The sequence below is a fragment of the Ursus arctos genome, unplaced genomic scaffold, assembly GCF_023065955.2.
Source record: "Ursus arctos isolate Adak ecotype North America unplaced genomic scaffold, UrsArc2.0 scaffold_16, whole genome shotgun sequence".
Classification (NCBI taxonomy): Eukaryota; Metazoa; Chordata; class Mammalia; order Carnivora; family Ursidae; genus Ursus; species Ursus arctos.
This window is the reverse complement of record NW_026622830.1, coordinates 55118049-55138815: the sequence shown is the minus strand read 5'-3', so window position 1 is coordinate 55138815 and position 20767 is coordinate 55118049. Positions and strand designations below refer to the sequence as shown.

The window sequence follows — 20767 nt, the reverse complement described above, 5'->3', positions numbered from 1 at the left end:
GTAGAGGGGAGAGGCAGAAGCAGCCCGCCGAGCAGGGCACCTGACTCCAGGCTCGATCCCAGGACCCCGGGACCATGACCTGAGCCAAAGGCAGATGTTTCACCAACTGAGCCCCCCCCGAGACGTCTCTAAAGCACAGACTCTTCTTAAGTAGGTTTGTGGTAGGGCTCTTACAGCCTCTTGATGATAGGATGCCTGTGCTGCTAGTCCGTGGACCGTCCTCGGATTGGCGGGTGTCTAGTGCGGAAGGGAAAGACAGACTGTGAGCCAGCACAGGGAGTCGCAGGGTCTGGGGCAAGTCGTGCAGCCGCTCACTGTCTGCGCCCCCAGATGAGGCTACTCCTGGGAGCTGCCGTGTGGGGTGGGGTTGCAGATCAGACCCTCAGACCGAGCACATCAGTTCCTGCTGCCTGGTGGACAAGTGTTCATGACCAAATGAATCATTGGCATTGGCTTCCTCGTTGTGTATGTAGCACATTCTAGATCACATTGTCTTTGTATATGTTTTTATATTCAATCCGTGTGATAGTCCTGTGAAGTCACTGCTGTCCTGCTGTCAGCACACTGGTGTTCACAACTAGGTTAAATGTCCTGTTGGCATGTTAACCGCATGTTCGTGGAGCTGGATTTGAAGCCAGCCCAGACCTCTGTCTCAGCACCGTGATACCGTAGCCCCTCCTAACTTAATTTTTCACACTAAGTTCTGGAGTTAGTTTTAAGAGACTGAAATGTTAAGATGATGATCCAAGCCCATTAAAAACATTAATTTTTTCTTTGTGAACCACTGGACAGGACTGTTTTAATGAACGAATGAATTCAAATACCCAGATGTTCAAGGGGAGTTCCATGGAGAATTTGGAACTTTTTCTCTGCACGACTTCTGGCAAATTCTAGTTGTCCTGCCTCTCTGTTCTTCTTGAGCTCATCAGGCTCTGTTTGGGTTACCGTCCTGTGCTGCTGTCCAGAAACTGCCCCCTGGCAGAGAGCCAGGTCTCACTCCATCTGTCCCCTCCTTCAGAGGTCATGGTGAGGTGCTGCGTGTGTCGGGGTAAAAGCAGCTGCTTCCCATGTTCTGTGCAGTTTTCTAGCTGCTTATTGAGGAGGGTGGTCCATCCAGACCCTGCTCCTCCCTCATTTTTATGTCTTCGTTTTTCTCTCCTGTGTTGGGAGGGTTAATGTGTACTTGTTAGGATTTGTATCGGGATTACATTAAGTGAGTAATGTATATAAAAAACTGCTTAGGTGGCTAGCACATTGGCAATATTAAGTAAAAGGCTTTTTGTTTTTTATCTTGTAATACTAGACTCAATTTTGCCTTTTTTTTTTTTTTTTAAGTAAACACTACCCCCGATGTGGGCCTTGAACTCACAACCCTGAGTTCGAGTCTCATGCTCTACAGATTGAGCCAGCCAGGCGCCCCAGGTTTTTTCTTATTTAGTAGAGGCTGAGTATATACTGTGTTCGAGTACAGTGAGATTTTAGTCATGTATTCAGTGAACATCTGCAAAACCTGACCTGACCTGTTTCCAGTTGGTATATCTGTTGTGTGGCTTTCATGTGCCATGCACAGGGCCAGCAGAAGTCCCTGCCTTCTCTGCAGGTGGGTCCCCATGTCTGCATTCTCCCTTTTCAGCAAAATGCCATGAGTTCCTTGTGTGTCCTGCCTGCACCTCCTTTCTTTATAAGCTCTGTGGAACTCCCTCTCAGCAGGCATTTCCTCCCCCCATCACTGCACTGGGGTGCAGAGAGAGGTTCTTCCTTTGACCAGGTCGTGCGTTTGGCACCTCCTTCCTTGACTTGGTCTCTCAGCCTCTCGGTTTACCTCCTAGCCCACTGGGTGCAGCTTCTTCGTTTCCTCTGGTAACAAGGAGCTTTCCCTGTCTGTCTCTAGACATCACAGAGGGCTAGGCGCTGTTATCACACCTCTTTCAAGTTGGAAAGTGCTTTCAGGGGAACAGACATGACGCTTCAGCATCTGTAACCCTCCCAGGGCTCAGGGATCCAGTACAGGGCGCATTGCCTAGCAGGGCTCATCACAGGGGATCCAGGAGCCAAGCTTGAACCATTACTAAGAACAGGAGGTAGCAAGGAAGTGGGGGAAGCATGAGAGCCCTGTTAGGGAAGACTGCTCTGGAGTACGGCTGTGGAACATGGCGAGGAGAACGTGGGTGCTTGAAGCCGGTGTAGGCCAAGTGCTCACGCCTGTAGAGAAGAGGTTCCGGAGGAGCACCCTGCCCCCGGCTACAAGCGTGATTTTTCTGCTCTTCGAAGGCCTCGTATTGAGATAGTTTCTTTGTAAGGAAAGTGTTTGGATGCAGTATGCACAATGATAGATACAAGCTCAGAAATGTTGCAGTGCTGGAGGAATTAGTTAATGTACGTTTTCTGCATGGATTTTGAACGCCTGCATTAACTCTGTTTTATTTTACATTTTTAAACATATAATTCAATTATAAAGTAATATTATAGAAAAATACTTTAGCTGTGTTTCTTTTCTCTGGGAGATTTGCAATTAGTAACAAAGATGTGCTCGAGAATGTGTATCATTGATTGATGTGCTCAGTAGAAGTAATTAGGAACCAGGCATGGACCTCCTCAGCCTGGCTTTAAGGGGACAGCCCTTACTGCTGTGATTTCCAGGAAACCTGGGGGTCCTGTCGTGTGACACAGACACACCAATCCAGGCTCCCACCGGCCGTCCACCCATTCCATCTGGCCATACTTCCTCTATTTCTTTTCATCACGTTAGCTACCATTGATTGAGTGATAAGGAAAAAGATGTCTTCCTGCCTTCTTCTTCCCATTGCCAGTCAGTCGCGGGGAAGCTGCAGTAGGAAGCCCCGTTCCAGGATGTGCCAGATTTCTCTGGCCTTTCCTGCCATAGGTGTGACAAGATGTGCCGCACCCATCAGGGTACACTCTTTTACTCCTAGTGTGGGGACTACAGTAGTTGTGTGTGTGCACACGCATGTGTGCATACTGATGAAAGTGGGCTGCTTCCCCCAGGTCGAGGGTTTCAGGGGCAGAGAACATTGTTAGGTGGGGGTGAAAGGGCTCCCTAGTGTTTAGATGTATGGTGTACCTTAACTGAAAGGACTTCAGAGCCCCAGTGTCACACTGTCACCACCTGGCCATGGAGGAGACTTATGTCCTTGGAACATGCAGCGTCTTTCATCTTAGACTTTTATGTCGCTGTAACCAGGCAAGCACCACCCACCTCTAGCAGTTGAGGTGGAAATGAAATTAAACGAGATGACCTATGTCTTCCTTGCATGTAGAGTCACCCAGGAAGTAGTAATTTTGTTTGTAATGAGTGTTGGCAGTGGCAGACATTTGCCTCCGTTGATTGGACTGTTGGTCTTAGAGCTGGGGTCCAAGTTTGAGTTTTAGGGGATCCATGAACTTTTCAATCATATACAAAATTTTGTGTGTTTTAATGTATATGCATTTTCTCTTGAAAATGTTCATATTTTTCAACAGATTCTCAAAGATCTCTGTCATATGTATGTCAGTACGTGTGTAAAAAACTCCTTTCATAGAAGATGGTAAATGAATGGTAATTTGGTATTTGCAAGCATCATTCATTTTACCTGTTTTGCACAATAACATGTTCATGTACAATTAGAAGAGAGGCCTAGGCAGAAACGTAAAAATCAAGAACAGTTGCCGTTTATGAAATGTGCCCACGTGAATCGTTTCTTTGTTAGGTTGATAATTGTGGCTCAGGCAGTTGATTTTAGCCAGTGCATTTGGCATGGCATGTTGCTTTTGGTCATTTGTCTTCTGGGAAAAATTTTTGTTCTCATTTTGTAAATAAATGTGTGTGTGTGTGTGTGTGTGTGTGTGTGTACTGTAAAATGCATACATCTTGTGTATCCTGGTATAGGTTTAACTACTACCTTCCATATCAGTGTTTACAACGTCACCAGCCCCAGCAGCCTCCCTCATGGTTCCTTTCAATCAATATCCCTGGGAAGGTGACCAACATTTTGATTTCTGTCACCATGACTCTGTTTTGCCTATTTATCATAATGTCCGTGAAATTCATCCAAGTTGTTGCATGTAGCACTTCCTCATTTTTCATTGCTATATAGTATTCCATTTAAGAATATACCACAGTTTGTTTTATTATTGATGGATGGTTGGGTTGTTTCCAGTTTTGAGCTATGTGAATGGCGCAGCTATGAATACTGCATGCGTCGTCGTCGTCTTTTTTTTTTTTTTTTAAAGATTTTATTTATTTTTGACAGAGACAGCGAGAGAGGGAACACAAGCAGGGGGAGTGGGAGAGGAAGAAGCAGGCTCTTAGCGAAGGAGCCCGATGTGGGGCTCGAACGCAGAACGCTGGGATCATGCCCTGAGCCGAAGGCAGATGCTTAACCGCTGCGCTCCCCAGGCGCCCCCTGCATGCGTCTTCTGGTGGCCCTGCGCCTGGGTGTCTCTTCGGCATGTACCTAAGAGTGAAGTGGCTGCTTGTAGTGTGTGTCCCGGTGCTCTCCAGCTGTAGCAGAGATCGTTTCCGACATGCCTGTATCAGATTATAGCCCAGCTACCAGCATAGAAAAGCTCTATTTGCTCCACATCTTTGCCACGCTTATTAGCATTGTTGGTGTTTAAGATTTTGGAGCCATAGAAAAACTATACTTAAAAAAAATAAATTTTAAAAATGGAGATAAATTTCACATAACAGAATTTCACATGTGACGTGAAATTCTCCATGTGGTTTTAAGTATACACACAGGGTTGTGCGACCATCGCCGCTGTCCGGCTCCGTCACCCCAAAAAGAGACCCAATACCCATAGCCAGGCACTCCTCATCTCCCTCCCTCCAGCCTCTGGCAAGCACGTACCTGCTTTCTGTCCCCTTGGATTTGCCTCTTCTGGGATTGTCATATAAATGGATCCTACAACATACGGCCTTTTGTCTGGCTTCTTTGACTTATCCCAATGACGTCAAGGTTTATCCATGGTGTAGTGGTACCAGGACTTTGTCCTTGTTATGGCTGAATGCTCTTCTGCTCTGTTGTATGGATAGGCCAGTTTGTTTCAGCATTCATATCACTAAATGTTATTGTTCTGTTAGAATAGAGAAGATGGAAATTATTAAGCAGCACCTTTACATTTGTGTCTTGATCTGACCTCTGGCTGATTGGCTGCAGTTTATCGAAGTTTGCTTGGAGCACATGGATGGCGTCTGGGAGGCAGCCTCAGTTCCCTGCGGGTGCTCCTAGAAACAGTGCAGTGTGCGTGACATGTTCCTCTATTGGGTGACTTCGGCTAGTGGCCTCTTGGAGGCCCTTCTTCTTTAGTTAGGCCACTTCTGGGCCATTTTCCTCATCATGGTTTCTCCAGACCACCTTTTTATCCATTTCGGTTCCTTTTGTTACTGTAGCGTTAATTGGATCTTAGCTCAGCACAGTGGCTTTGTTACAATATTTAAATATCTAGCTACCTAACACAGAAGAAGATGCTAACACAACAGTCACGAGAAACTGGGGGAACCTTCATTATGGCTGGTTTTCTAGTTCGCTTAAGGCCTGAGAGAAAAAGTCTCTTGGATCAGGTTGGTCCGTCTTGGATAACAAAGTGGACTTTTTTTCCCCCTCGTATCCGTCAGTTATTTCCCCTTTTCTAAATTATTGACCCAGTATACCTGTTGTACAGTTCCGCCTTGGCTATCCAGTGAATGGTCGAGAATGACTATAACATCTAAGCCTGTGAGCCGATGAACTTTTGCTGGTGAGGTGAGCCCTTAGAGCTTGGGCTGGTGTCGTGTTCCGTGGGCCGTAGCTACCGGTAACATGGTCCCGTGCTCTCGGCTGGGAGCTCCTAGCCGGCGTAGAGACCCTCCTACAGACCGGGGAACTACAGGTTTTCAGACCCTCCGACCGTTACTAAATACAAGGAACTGCAGAGTTCATTTGATCAGGTACGCTGGGGGCGATCACCTGATTCCACAAAGAATAGTTGGGTGGTTATGTTTTGAGAGGATATACATCTATTGCATGTGATACCTGGCTTTTAACAGTCAGTCTGTAATTAAATTGGTCTCGGTGGGGCATACAGATACCCTGAGAGAATTTAAATAGAGCCATACTAGTGTCGGTGTAGTTTTCTGAGGAAGGCTGCTGGCCCAGACTGTTGATCCTCGGGGTCACGTGTTCTCCCGATTCCTCAGAGTCCCTGAGCTCCGTTGGGGCTCAGGGAAATACCAGTATTGTTGGTTAGTTAGTGGCGCCTGGAGCCTAGTTTAGGTGTCTTGGGGTTAATAATATTCTGGTATCGGAGGTGAAAGGAAATGTGATTCTTAGATTTGGGGTGAAGTACAGTACCATTTGTGTTCCTAGCTTCAGTTCTAAGGTCCTTGTTAGAAAGTTGTAGGGGTAGAGAATCAAATAGACAGTTGGACAGATTGTCCGCTAATGTGCTTGTTTTGGAAAGACAGGGAAAGGGAAAGATAGTAGGAGGGCAGAGAGGACTGGAACGGTCACTGAACTGGTTAGTAGACTGAGCCAACATAAGATAAAGATGTCTAGTATCTGTGAGTTTTGGTAGGGTCAGTTGGGTTATCTGATTGAAGTCCTTCTGGCTTCATTAAATCGAACTGGACAACTGTTTCGTGATACCGGAAATAGTAGAAACATAAGACCTGCTTGTTGTGTGTAGGGCCTCCAGGATTCTCCTTTTACCTTCACAGGTGTTAGTACAGGCTTCAGGCTTTAAATGGGAGGACATATGCCTGTTAGAGCCATCAGTGCAGCCACCCGAGCTCACAGAGGTGGCTTCCGTAACATAGCAATCAGAAGTTTAGAAATCCAGGGGCACCTGGGTGGCTCAGATGGTTGAATGTCCAGCCCTTGGTTTCCGCTAAGTTCATGGTCTCATGGGTCATGGGATTGAGCCCGGCAATGAGTCCTGCATCCCTCCTCTTGTTGGGCTCTGCACTCAGCAGGGAGTCTGTGTGAGATCCTCTCTCTCCCTCTGCCCTCTCCCCACCCTGCTCACATGTTTCCCTCCCTCCCCTTCCCTCCCTCTCTCAAATAAATAAATACATCTTTAAAAAAAATTAGGAAATCCAGCACAGGGTATGCCTTAATTATTTTTAATATTCTAAATTGACAAAGCAGTTGTATAGTTTTGGTTTTTGTCAAGTACAAAAAATGAGAAGGGCTTAGCAATGTTAGAAATGTCCAATGTAGAAAGTTACTATAATATTCAGAAAGGAAAAGATCAGTTTTCCATCTGGATCCCAAGATAGAATCTCTTTCATATTTGTTTTAGGTGTGCTAATTGGATCCATGGAAAAGATTATTTCTGATTGTTTCTAGGTTTTCCTCCTTTTATAGATGACAGTGTTGGCCAGTGGCCACCTCTCTGTTTCTGAGTTTAAATATATACAAGTGGGGGCACCTGGGTGGCTCAGTTGGTCTGCCTTCGGCTCAGGTCATGGTCTCCGGGTTTTGGGATAGAGCCTCACATCAGGGTCTGCTTCTGTCTCTCCCCTGTGCCCCTACCCCCTCCTCCTCCCCCTGCTGTACTCTCTCTCTCTTTCTGTCAAATAAATAAAATCTTTATTTTTTTTAATGATTTGTTTATTTTATTATGTTAGTCACCATACAGTACATCCCCGGTTTCCGATGTAAGGCTCGATGATTCATTAGTTGCGTATAACACCCAGTGCACCATGCAATACGTGCCCTCCTTACTACCCATCACCGGTCTATTCCATTCCCCCACCCCCCCTCCCCTCTGAGGCCCTCAGTTTGTTTCTCATATCCATAGTCTCTCATGTTTCATTCCCCCTTCTGATTACCCCCCCTTCCTTTATCCCTTTCTTCCCCTACTGATCATCCTAGTTCTTATGTTCCATAGATGAGAGAAATCATATGATAGTTGTCTTTCTCTGCTTGACTTATTTCACTTAGCATTATCTCCTCCAGTGCCGTCCATGTTGCAGCAAATGTTGAGAATTCGTTCTTTCTGATAGCTGAGTAATATTCCATTGTATATATGGACCACAACTTCTTAATCCAGTCATCTGTTGAAGGGCATCTCGGCTCCTTCCACGATTTAGCTATTGTGGACATTGCTGCTATGAACATTGGGGTGCATATGGCCCTTCTCTTCACTACGTCTGTATCTTTGGTGTAAACACCCAGTAGTGCAATGGCTGGATCATAGGGTAGCTCAATTTTTAACTTTTTAAGGGACCTCCACACTGTTTTCCAGAGTGGCTGTACCAACTTGCATTCCCACCAACAATGTAGGAGGGAACCCCCTTCTCCACATCCTCTCCAACAATTGTTGTCTCTTGCCTTGTCTATTTTTGCCATTCTAACTGGCATAAGGTGGTATCTCAGTGTGGTTTTGATTTGAATTTCCCTGATGGCTAATGATTTTGAACATTTTTTCATGTGTCTGTTAGCCATTTGTATGTCTTCATTGGAAAAGTGTCTGTTCATATCTTCTGCCCATTTTTTTATTTGTTTATTTGTTTCTCGTGTATTGAGTTTGAGATGTTCTTTGTAGATCTTGGATACCAGTCCTTTATCTGTAGTGTCATTTGTAAATATATTCTCCCCTTCTGTGGGCTGCCTCTTAGTTTTTTTGACTGTTTCCTTGGCTGTGCAGAAGCTTTTTATCTTGATGAAGTCCCATAAGTTCATTTTATCTTTTATTTCTCTTGCCTTTGGGGATGTGTCATGAAAAAGGTTGCTTTGGCCGATGTCGTAGAGGTTGCTGACTGTGTTCCCCTCTAGAATTTTGATGGATTCCTGTCTCACATTGAGGTCTTTCATCCATTTGGAGTTAATCTTTGTGTATGGTGTGAGAGAGTGGTCAAGTTTCATTCTTTTGCATGTAGCTGTCCAATTTTCCCAGCACCATTTATTGAAGAGACTGTCTTTTTCCCACCGGATGTTTTTTTCTGCTTTATCAAAGATTAGTTGCCCAAAGAGCCGAGGGTCCATTTCTGGGTTCTCTTTTCTGTTCCATTGGTCTATGTGTCTGTTTTTGTGCCAGTACCATGCTGTCTTTGTGATCACAGCTTTGTAGTACAGCTCGAAATCCGGCATTGTGATGCCCCCAGCTTTGTTTTTCCTTTTCAACAGTTCCTTGGAGATTCGGGGCCTTTTCTGTTTCTATACAAATTTAAGGACTATTTGTTCCAGTTCTTTGAAAAATGTCCTCGGTATTTTGATCGGGATAGCAGTGAAAGTGTAGATTGTTCTGGGTAGCATGGACATTTTAACTATGTTAATTCTTCCGATCCATGAGCATGGAATATTTTTCCATCTTTTTCTGTCTTCCTCAATGTCTTTCAAGAGTAATTTATAGTTTCTAGAATATAGGCCCTTTACGTCTCTGGTTAAGTTAATTCGAAGGTAACATATGGTTTTTGGTGCTATTGTAAATGGGATGGATACCCTAATTTCTCTTTCTTCGGTCTCGTTATTCGTGTATAGAAATGCAACTGATTTCTGAGCATTGATTTTGTATCCCGCCACGTTACTGAATTGCTCTATAACTTCTAATAGTTTGGGAGTGGCTTCTTTTGGGTTTTCCATATAGAGTATCATGTCATCTGCGAAGAGAGACATTTTGACTTCTTCTTTGCCGATTTGGATACCTTTGATCCCTTTTTGTTGTCTGATTGCTGTTGCAAGGACTTCTAGTACTGTGTTGAATAATAGTGGCGAGAGTGGGCATCTTTGTCGTGTTCCTGATCTTAAGGGAAAGGCTTCCACCTTTTCCCCATTGAGAATGATATTTGCTGTAGGCTTTTCATAGATGGCTTTTATGAGATTGAGAAATGTACCCTCTATTCCTACACTCGGAAGGGTTTTAATCAGGAAAGGATGCTGTATTTTGTCAAATGCTTTTTCGGCATCAATTGAGAGGATCATATGGTTCCTGAGTCTTTTCTTGTTGATATGATGTATCACGCTGATTGATTTGCGAATATTGAACCACGCTTGCATCCCAGGTATGAATCCCACTTGATCATGATGGAGAATCCTTTTAATGTACTGTTGGATTCTATTAGTAAGTATCTTGTTGAGGATTTTGGCGTCCATATTCATTAGGGAAATCGGTCTGTCATTCTCCGTTTTGAGGGGTTCTTTGCCTGGTTTGGGGATCAAGGTAATATTGGCCTCATAGAATGAGTTTGGTAGCTTTCCTTCTGTTTCTATTTTTTGAAATAGCTTTAGGAGAATAGGTATTATTTCTTCTTTGAATGGTTGGTAGAATTCCCCAGGAAAACCATCCGGGCCTGGAGTTTTGTTATTTGGAAGGTTGTTTATCACTGACTCAATTTCTTCATAATTAATTGGCCTGTTTAAGAAATCAATTTCTTCCTGTTTCAATCTTGGTAGTTAATAGGTTTCCAGGAAGGATTCCATCTCTTCCAGATTACTTAGTTTATTGGCATATAGCTGTTGATAAAAATTTCTAATAATCCTTCCAATTTCAATGGTGTTGGTCGTGACCTCTCCTTTTTTCATTCATAATTTTAATAATTTGGGTTCTTTCTCTTTTCTTTTGGATAAGTCTTGCCAGTGGTCTGTCAATTTTATTGATTCTCTCAAAGAACCAGCTTCTAGTCCTGTTGATCTGCTCTCCTGTACTTCTGGTTTCTGATTGATTGATTTCTGCTCTAATTTTGGTCAACTGCTTCCTCGTGAGTGGATTAGGCCTGTCCCTCTGTTGCTGTTCCAGCTTCTTGAGGTGAGAATATAAAAGCTGCATTTTAGATTTTTCTATTCTTTTGAGTGAGGCTTGGATGGCTGTGTATTTGCCCCTTAGGACTGCCTTTGCAGTATCCCATAGGTTTTGGACCGTTGTGTTTTCATTCTCGTTCGTCTCCATAAATTGTTTAAGTTGATTTTTGATTTCCTAGTTTATCGAGTCATTCCTGAGCAGGACGGTTCTTAGTCTCCAAGTGTTTGAGTTTCTTCCAAATTTTTCCTCTGGTTGAGTTCCAATTTCAGAGCGTTGTGGTCTGAGAATATGCAGGGGATAATTTCAATCTTTTGGTATCGGTTGAGACCTGTTTTGTGTCCCAGAACATGGTGTATTCTTGAGAATGTTCCATGGGCATTAGAATAGAATGAGTATTCTTTGGTTCTGGGGTGTAGTGTTCTATATATATCTATGAGGTCCAACTCGTCGAGTATGGCATTGAAAGCCTTTGATTCTTTGCTTATTTTTTGCCAGGGTGTTCTATTTCTGATAGTGGAGTGTTGAGGTCCCCTACTATTAATGTATTTTTATCTATATGTCTCTTTATTCTGGTTAAGAGTTGGCTTGTGTATCTTGCTGCTCCCCTGTTGGGGGCATATATATTTATAATTGTCATATCCATTTGTTGAATACTTCCTTTAAGAATAATATAGTGCCCTTCTTTTTTTTTTTTTTTTTAAGGTTTATTTATTTATTTATTTGACAGAGATAGAGACAGCCAGCGAGAGAGGGAACACAAGCAGGGGGAGTGGGAGAGGAAGAAGCAGGCTCACAGCAGAGGAGCCTGATGTGGGGTCCGATCCCACAACGCCGGGATCACGCCCTGAACCGAAGGCAGACTCTTAACCACTGTGCCACCCAGGCGCCCCAATATAGAGCCCTTCTGCATCTCTAACTATAGTCTCTAGTTTAAAATCCAATCTATCTGATATGAGAATTGCTACCCCAGCTTTCTTTTGAGGTCCATTTGCGTGAACTCCATCCCCTTACTCTCAGTCTGAATGCATCTTTGGGTTCGAAATGAGTCTCTTGTAGACAGCAAATGGATGGGTCATTTCTTTTTATCCAGTCTGCAACCCTGTGGCGTCTTATGGGAGTATTTAAACCATTTACATTGGCACTAAGAACTGAGAGATAGAATTTTAATGATGCCATGTTGCCAGTAAAGTCTTTGTTTGTATTGGTTGTGACTTTCTTTTCTGTATCACTCTTGGGGCCTTTTTACCTTTATAGAACCCCCCTTCATATCTCCTGTAGGGCTGGTTTCGTGGTTACGAAATTGGTTAATGACTGGCGATTCTGAAATGTCTTTATTTCTCCATCAATTCTGAATGACAGCCTTGCTGGATAAAGGATTCTTGGCTGCATGTTTTTCTCTGAAAGAGCTTTTAAAATGCCCCCCCCAACCCTTTCTCTCATTCCAGGTCTGTGTAGACAGGTCTGACGTAATTCTGATGCCTTTGCCTTGGTACGTGAGAAATTTCTTTGCTCTGGCCGCTTTCAATACTGTATCCTTGGATCTAATATTTGCGATTTGCACTATGACGTGACGTGGCGTAGGTTTGTCGTGGTTGAGCTTGAGAGGGGTCCTCTCTGCCTCTTGGACACGAATGTTTGTTTCCCTTGCTAGATTAGGGGAGTTTTCAGCTACAATTTGTTCAAATATCTCTTCTAGACCTCTGTTTTTCTCCACCCCCTCGGGGATGCGGATGATTCTGACATTGGATCATTTCATTGAGTCAGTAATCTCCCATAACCTACATTTGTAAATAAATAAAATCTTTAAAACATAAATACATAAACAAACACAAGTAGGTTATGATGACTTAACTGCTATGTCTTAACTACACTTGTCACATTAACTTTAGATTTAAAACATGTTCATCTTAACAACACTTTGTTAATGTGGGTTTTACAAATAACATATGTTTAAATTGGCTGAATTAAGTAAGACTGTATGTAACTCAGCACAGTTGTATTCTTTATATTTTGCCATTCCTCATTTCCTTAGGAATTTTTTTAAGTCTCCAAAAATTATTCACCAATTACTTTCAAGGTCTCGGTGTTAGCAGTCTTAGAAATTAATTTATAGTTGATATTAAAGTCTAATGTTGAATATTTTCATCAGATATATAGCATTAAAATTTTTATAGTGATATCTCAAGTAAAGTAAATGATTTACATAGTTTGCCATATTATCCGAAATCCAAAAAACAGTCTGTGTAATGAAGATATTAGTTGAATTGTTATGCCGGCAGTCCATGCTTTGCATGGTTCCAGTATGTACAAATATCAGTTTCTGTGGCTTAAATAATGCCCGTCCTCAACAGAATGGTTCCGTTTTAGTTAACACAGGTATCACCTGTGGGCAATTGCATCAAGTACAGACTCGGTCTGCAGATCACTATAGAAACAACAGATGTGAAGTGTGACCAGCGGCCGGTCACGGTAGCTCTTTCCCAGTCTGCTGCTGACTGGCCACCCTGCGTCTGTTACTCAGTTTATACAGACAGCAAATGTGTAGTCGTGGTGCCTTCTTGTTTGCCAGGGATAAACCCTTGTGACATTTTACAAAAATGGATCATCATAGGAGGGAATTGGACAACAAAGATGAGTTGCAGCGTTGAAGCAGGAAATGGTCACACTGGAAGTGAAATTGACCGGGCCGAGGTCCTGTGAAGCTGGTGACCGTGGAGCGGGAGCAGCCGAGCCCTCGGCTTGCATGAAGCCGCCCCAGGAACCAGCGGACTTAGTTGCGTTACTCTGGCCAGTGGACCCAGCAGTTATTTCAGCTCTTAAAGCCGGTGTGTGGAGTTTGGGCAGGCTCTGCGTGCTACAGCTGGAGGTGATGCGGACGCAGAAATCCCAGCAGTGCGGCGGGAAGTAACGGAGAGTGTAAGTGTGTGGTGTGCGGTGCGGCAGAAGCTTCCTGCGCCGTGCGGATCACCGTGCAGCGTTCTGACTGAGACGGTCACAGAAGCACATAGCTGACTGTAGGAATGTTGACTTTGCTGTGGAGCCAGACTTTCTAGTTGTGTGGTCAGAGGAGCTTTGCAAATAAAGGTGAACTTATTGACAAGTGAGGAAGAGAGTTGTGACAAAAAAGAGGATGTTCCGGAGGAGGAGACGTGGCAAGAAAGTTCGTAGCAGAGGCGCTTTCGGAGGTGGCTTACGACACTGAATGTACGAGGCTACAATGATGGAGGCTGACCCAAAACTTAGAAAGGAGCATGACAGTTTGCCAAGGCATTGGAAAGATACTTACTCCGTGTCTTTAGTCATAGAGCGAGGGGAAGAAGAAGGCAAGTGCTGTTCAAACCACTTTTGTCAAGTCATCGTAGGCCCCACGCTCCTGTGCAAAGCGAGAACCACCCGTGCTTCCTTTAGTTGGGATCCATGCGATATTAGTTATCTTTGCTGATAACAAGTCATCCCAACACTTAGTGGCTTAAAATGACAAGAATTATTTTGTTCCAATCTGTTGTCTGGACAGGGCTCCGCAGGGACAGCTGTTTCCATGTGGCGGGAGCTCAGGAGGCACAGCGGGCAGCCAGAGGGCCCACTCGGAGGCTGGCTCTGCCACGGGCCTCGGAACTCGATGCTGCCTGTCAGCGGGCAGCTCAGCTCAGGCTTTGGTTCTTGGAGCTCAGTTCTCGGGCTTCTTGCGCTTCTGGGTAGCATGTGGTTGGGTTTCATGAGCGAGCAGCCCAAGAGAACCAAGGGAACCTAGTTTGCCTCTTAATACCTGGCGCGGGATGTTTCTTAGGTGCGTCAGGAGCCCCCCCAGATGTGAGGGGAAGGAACGTGGCCTCCACCTGTGGAAGAGAGAGGCAGAGTCACACTGGAGCAGGAGGCACTTTCACAGCGACTTTTGGAAAATACAGGCCGTCACGTATTGATATAACATTAAATATTTAAGTAACGTTAGCTCTTTGTTAAGTAAAATCAATATAGGAAATTTAGTGTATTCAGATTAGACTCTTGATGAGAAGAGAAACCCAAATCTTGTATGAAAGAACAACATTTGGGAGAGGAAAGTTTTTACAGCAGTCTAGTTTGTTTAAGGATTTACTGTAACTAGGGTCATCACCAACTTCTTAAAAACTCTCCAAACTTGTTTATGTCTGAAGTTTTTAAAATTGAGCTGTATCAGTTTGCATTCTTTGCTCCTTCTCTCATGTTCTGGCAGACATCTCAAGTTTTATTAAAGGGCTGGCATATTTCAAGGAGAATCAGTTTGCTGTCTTGGTGGGATCTTGGTGTGTTATAGTGAGTATCAGCTAGGGAACCCTGGGAGTTTTTTGCTTCCTCTCTTGCATCTGTGCTATTTTATGGAGTATTTATATCAGACTGTGGGGTGAGGCCCAGCTTGAACTCCAAGGTTTGTCAGCACCTTGTTTCCTCACACCCTGACTTGGGACTGCCCTACTTCTTTCAAGAGCAGAAAAGGTGTCTATCTCCTGTGTTCAAGGGAGAGCCGAGGCTCGGGTAGTCAGCAGCGAGATTAGCATTCCGTTTTAGGAAGCCCTGCCCTGCACCTCCCTCCCCCACCCTCCCCCACCCTCCCCGCAGTGCTGCCTGGGGCAGTGTGCTGAGTGTCAGAGCTCTGATGCCTGAGCAGGTCTCAACTATGGAATGAGAAGTCCCAAGCGAGGCTTTTTGCTACACTTCCCCATTATCAGCATCCCCCAGCAGAGTGGTACATCTGTTATAACTGGTGAACCTACATGGACACATCAGTTATCGCCGAAGTCCACGGTTTACTGTAGGGTCACTCTTGTGGTGTACGTTCTGCGGGTTTGCACAGATATATAATGACATGTATCCTCGTTATACTGTCCTACATAATCTTTTTGCTGCCCGAAAAGTCCTTTTTGCTCCACTTTTTCATCCTTGCCCCCCCCAAACTCTGCATCCACTGAAATTTTTACTGTCTCTGTGGGTTTGCCATTCCTAGAATGTCATGTATTTGGAATCATATAGTGTGATCGGCTTCTCTCACTTAGTAATACGCATTGAAGTTTTCTCCAAGTCTTTTCATGGTTTGGTAGCTCATTGCTTTTTAGCACTAAATATTCCACTGCCTGGATAGACCACAGTGTTTTTTATCCTTTCACCTGCTGTAGGGTGTCTTGGTGGCTCCCGTGCTCTGACAGTGTGACGAAGACTGCCGCAAACAGAGACCTCTGTCTGAGTGTTTAACCACCCTTGCCTTCCTCTGACGAGTCCCTCTTGGTCATGATACATTATGAAATATTGCGTGATGACATTTGCTGATCTTTTTTTTTTTTTTAAGATTTTTGCACCTGTGTTTATAAGAAAGATTGATTCGTACCCTTTCTCATATTGTCCTTGACTGGTTTTGTGTCAGTGTTTTGCTGGTTTCATAAGATAAGTTGGGAAATGTTCCCTTTTTGTTCAGTGGAAGAATTTCTGTAAGATTAATATTATTCTTCCTGAAATTATTGGAAGAATTCAGATATTCCTTTGTGGGAAGAATTTTAATTGCAGATTGACCATTTTTAACGGAATAGGTCTATTTAAATAGGCTTTATATTTATGGTTTTGGTTTCGTACAGCAGCAGTTTCTAATGGCTTGGGCTTAAGTTGTACTTTGCAAAGAATTGTGTATGCCCCATCTCAGGGTACCTGGGTGGCTCCGTCGGTTAGGTGTCCGCCTTCGGCTTTGGTCCTGATCCCAGGGTCCTGAGATCAAGCCCCAAGCTAGGCTTCCTGCTCACTGGGGAGCCTCCTCCTCCTTCTCCCTCTCCCTCTGCCCCTCCGCCAGCTTTTGTGCTCTCTCTTTCTCTGTTAAATAAATAAATAAAATCTTTTAAAAAAGAATTGTGTATGCATCTCAACTTTTATGTTCATTGACATAGTCATGATATTCTCTTAATAATATCTGATATTCTATCATTACTTCCTATTATTAACATTCTGTTATCTGTTCTGCTTCATTCTTGCTGTCATTAGTTTTCGCCTTATCTTTTTTTTCCTTGATTAGTCTTGCTAGAGGTCTATCAGTTGCATTATTCTTGTTAAAAAAAAAAAAACCAAACCTTGATTTTGTTCAACTTCCAAATTGTACTGCGAAATATGGATATTTAGATGATTAATTTCCAATCTTCATTTCTAATACATGCATTTAAGAGTATTGATCTTAGGGCCGCCAGGCTGACTCAGTAGGTGGAACGTGCAACACTTGATCTCAGGGTTGTAAGTTCAAGCCCCAGGCTGGGTGTAGAGATGACTTAAAAATGAAGTCTTTAAAAAAAATAATAAAAGCATAGATTTTATTCTAATGACAGCTCTGTCTGCATGTAATATTGATCTTTCTTTTAATTGTATTGTCGAATTGAGAATACTTTGAGTTTCTTTTTGGCTAATGGGTTACTTGAAATATGTTGCTTAATTTCCAAACGGTGATTTTTTTCCAGACAGTTGGTGATTTTTTAATTATTTTGTTGTTGTCCAGCTTTAATGCTAGAGACAGAATATACTTTTAATAATTTTAGTCCTTTGATATTTATTGAATCTTGCTCTTTCACCCGCCACGTGGTCAATTTTAGTGACTGCCTCCTGTGCGTAGTTAGTGGGTACTTCTCTTGCGGAGGTGAATTGCGCTTGGGTGTAGTGCTTTCTGTTGGTTAGATTGAGTTTGTCTGTCATGCTGTTCCCGTTTTGTCTGCTGGGCCCAGGTGGACTCCTAGTCTCTTCTGCCTGTCTTCAGCTTCACTGAGTTTCTAATGGCTCCCTTTGGGCTTGGTTTCAGGATTGGTAACTATCTTAAAGGGACAACTAGCGGAGTGTGTGGCTCAGTTCTCCACCCTGTCCTGCTCACCAGAGTCCTAGGGTCCCCATGCTCATAACTTGGTCTCTCACTGCCAAAAGCTCAGCTGCTTTCTCTCTCATTGGTGGCTTTTTCTTGGATCTTCAGGCTCTTGAAGGCCCAGAATTGGCAAATGCCCTTTGGGAAGAGGCAGCTGTTGTTCAGTGTCTCTTCATGTCTCCACCTATGTCCCCTGCTGTCCTGGTTGCCTCACAACATCTTGGACTCCAAACGTTGGTCTGGTTTTTTTGGTTTTTTTTTTTTAAAGATTTTTATTTATTCGACAGAGATAGAGACAGCCAGCGAGAGAGGGAACACAAGCAGGGGGAGTGGGAGAGGAAGAAGCAGGCTCATAGCAGAAGGGCCTGATGTCAGGCTCGATCCCACAACGCCGGGATCACGCCCTGAGCCGAAGGCAGACGCTTAGCCGCTGTGCCACCCAGGTGCCCCATTGGTCTGGTTTTTAACCTGACTTTTCTCAGTGGGAGTGTTCATGTTCGCCAAGGTATTGCCCCACATTCAAATGGAAGTCTTCCTATCACACCGACAGACCAGACAGTGGTTGGTTTGTGCTTTCTGGTTTCGTTTTATTTTCAGTTGTGACTTGTCTGACTCTCCTCCTGCTGAGGGACTGGATAAGTGGGAGGACTTGGTTTTAACTCTGGGGTTTTTGTCACCAGTGCCTAGTATGTGTCATGACCACTCATTGCATTTTTATTGTATGAAGAAAGAACTTGGATCTCATGTATAGGTTTTCAGAAGTAGTCAGCAAAATTAACATATTTGGCTTTCCTGTGAGGTTTTCCCACAGATTTAAAGGCTATGATTTTAAAAGGGTGGATGGTGAGGTGACATTGTTCATAGATAACATGGTGAATTTTTGACAGAGCTAAAATAGGACTCCTGGTCTTTTAATTTGTTAAGAAAATTTAACAAATATTTGTTATGCTATCGTGAATTCGGTAGTGCTCCGGGTGCAGGAGAGTACAGCGATTATCTTGGTCAGTCAGGTCTCTGCTCTCCCGATGCTCACCTTCTGCATATGACATGACCACAGGGGAAGAACATAGAGCAGTGTTGTTAATATAAGGATCAGTATATCATGTTTTAATAGATTTTAACCACATTTTAATAGATTTCAAATATGGTACACTGACAGCTTTTTTTCCCCCTTCTAGAGTATGACAGATACATAGCATCTAGCAAAATAATGGCAGCTGCTTACCTTGACCCAAACTTGAATCACACACCAAATTCGAGTACCAAAACTCACCTGGGTACCGGAGTGGAACGTTCCCCTGGGGCAATGGAGCGAGTGTTGAAGGTCTTTCATTATTTTGAAAACAGCAGTGAGCCAGCTACTTGGGCCAGTATGATCAGGCATGGAGATGCTACCGATGTCAGGGTAAGTGCATTTTCCTGGGAGAGACCCTTCATGGACATTAAAGTTACATGGGCCTAGGTTAATGGCACACACCAAAAAAGATAAAAATTTTTATTGCCATATTACAGTGATGTTAACTTTTTCTTTATATTATTTATTCACTTAATATGTGACTGACAGAATTTTAATTGTAAAATATCTTAGGAAAATAATAACTGAATCATGTTATTCATATAATGCTATTGATGTTTTTCTCTCCTTTTTTTTTTTTTTAAACTTTTTAGGACATAAGAGAACAAAGCAATTAAAACAACCTCTAATACTTAGGAAATAAATTATTTTCTATAAAGTGAATTTTGAAGGTATCTGCATGACTCCAGATAGGATAGGTTCTTCAAAAACTGATTGGTTCCACACACCAGACATTTGTCAAGGTTCTGGGGATATAAAGGGTCCCTGCTCATACAGCTTACTGTCTACTGTGGTGGGGAGGAGACACCCATGGCCTTAGTTGCAGTGCAGAGTGTGCTTCCCGAGGCAATCCTGGTGGCGAGGTTGCCTGTGTGAGTAACGTTGAGTGTGGGTGGTAGCCTGTGGGCGGCCAGTGAGCATCGTGGCCAAGAGAGGTGAGAGGCGCTTCGTGGGCCAAGATTGCTGAGAGTGGGGGGTGAGAGGGTAGCGGTGTGGTTTCAGACAACTGAGTTCAGGACGCCAGTTTTCAGCAGGTGTTTACTTTGGCCAGGTGTTACAGAGAAACTGCTCCTTCCTTCCCTCTGCCTACTCCGTGTTCATCTCTAAGGAGGACAGTGTCCAATGCCAGGATGAACAGATACATCTTTTTTCCCCCCTTTCTTTTTATACTAATGAAGCTATTTAATCTGCTGCTCTTAAACTTATATGCCTTAAGTACTTTTAAGCAAATTAAAGGGATTGACAGAATTTAGATTGAAGGGCACAGTATTACATTGAAGTTCTATGTAATTTCCATTACCTCTATAATATTGCAGTACTCACTGTTCAGATGGATTATTCAAAGGTGAATAATTCATTCAGGGTTTAAATATGTACTAACATCTACTTGTGGTATAATTGAAATATAGTAGTCTCTTGTTTTAAAAAGCTTCAACTTTTTATGAAGCTCGATAGCTTTTTCTAGCTTTCCCATAGTTTTATTTTATATTTAATTTTATAAACAGAGTCACTTGGTAGAAAGGCCAGCAGCCAGTGTTCTACCTTAATGTTAATTGGAAGATTCATATTGGAGAGAAACCTTGCAAATGTAGAGCTTATGGGAAGGCTCTTAGTATATGTTCTAGTCTTTGTGAATTTCAGTTACAGTGAATGAGGAAGTCTCTTAAAGCACTGCATCAGCCTTAATAAACTTCCGAGTATTTGTACAGGAGGGGAGCCCTTTCAGAGATGTGAATTTGACAAGACATTTAGCAAACATTCAAGATTGATTATAACTGAAAATGCACCGTGGAAAGGCTCCACGACAAAGGTGTTTTGGTATCAAATTTACTATACACAAGAGGATCCATATCAAGGAGAAAACCAATGATCCCTGGGCACATGTCAAGCCTTTAGCCAATGTTACAAACTTACCAGATGAAAACGTTTATATTGTGAAGAAGAACTTAAACCAGATTCACATTCCTAAGTTATGAGAACATATTCGTCGGACCTTTATGAAGATCAATATGAGCAAATCCATGTGACTGAGAACCAGGTGGTTTTACTTCATAGTAATTGATAAATGTTTGAAATTAAATAGGTCCCATCAGTTGATGATTTCACCTTGAGGCAAA

At 43.2% G+C, this 20767-nt stretch overlaps 2 protein-coding genes across 8 annotated transcripts in view; one reads left to right on the top strand and one right to left on the bottom strand.

Annotated features, from left to right (window-relative positions):
- LOC125281949 (ral guanine nucleotide dissociation stimulator-like) overlaps positions 1-20767 on the bottom strand; it is a 476760-nt gene that overhangs the window by 236796 nt on the left and 219197 nt on the right. The gene's annotated exons all lie outside the window — the stretch shown is intronic.
- The window catches only part of LOC125281971 (focal adhesion kinase 1-like), a 73689-nt gene that overhangs the window by 41414 nt on the left and 11508 nt on the right, over positions 1-20767 (top strand). For 3 of the 6 annotated variants that reach the window (XR_008959550.1, XR_008959549.1, XR_008959551.1), the window contains one exon: positions 18754-19067. Coding sequence is in view for 2 of the 6 variants with exons in the window: in XM_057312928.1 (XP_057168911.1) it covers positions 18786-18980 (195 nt within the window). In the remaining 4 variants the exon portion in view is untranslated. Of the gene's footprint in view, positions 1-18753; positions 19068-20767 lie in introns of those variants that run through there. The other 3 variants (XM_057312928.1, XM_057312929.1, XM_048215883.2) reach the window with 3 other exon arrangements.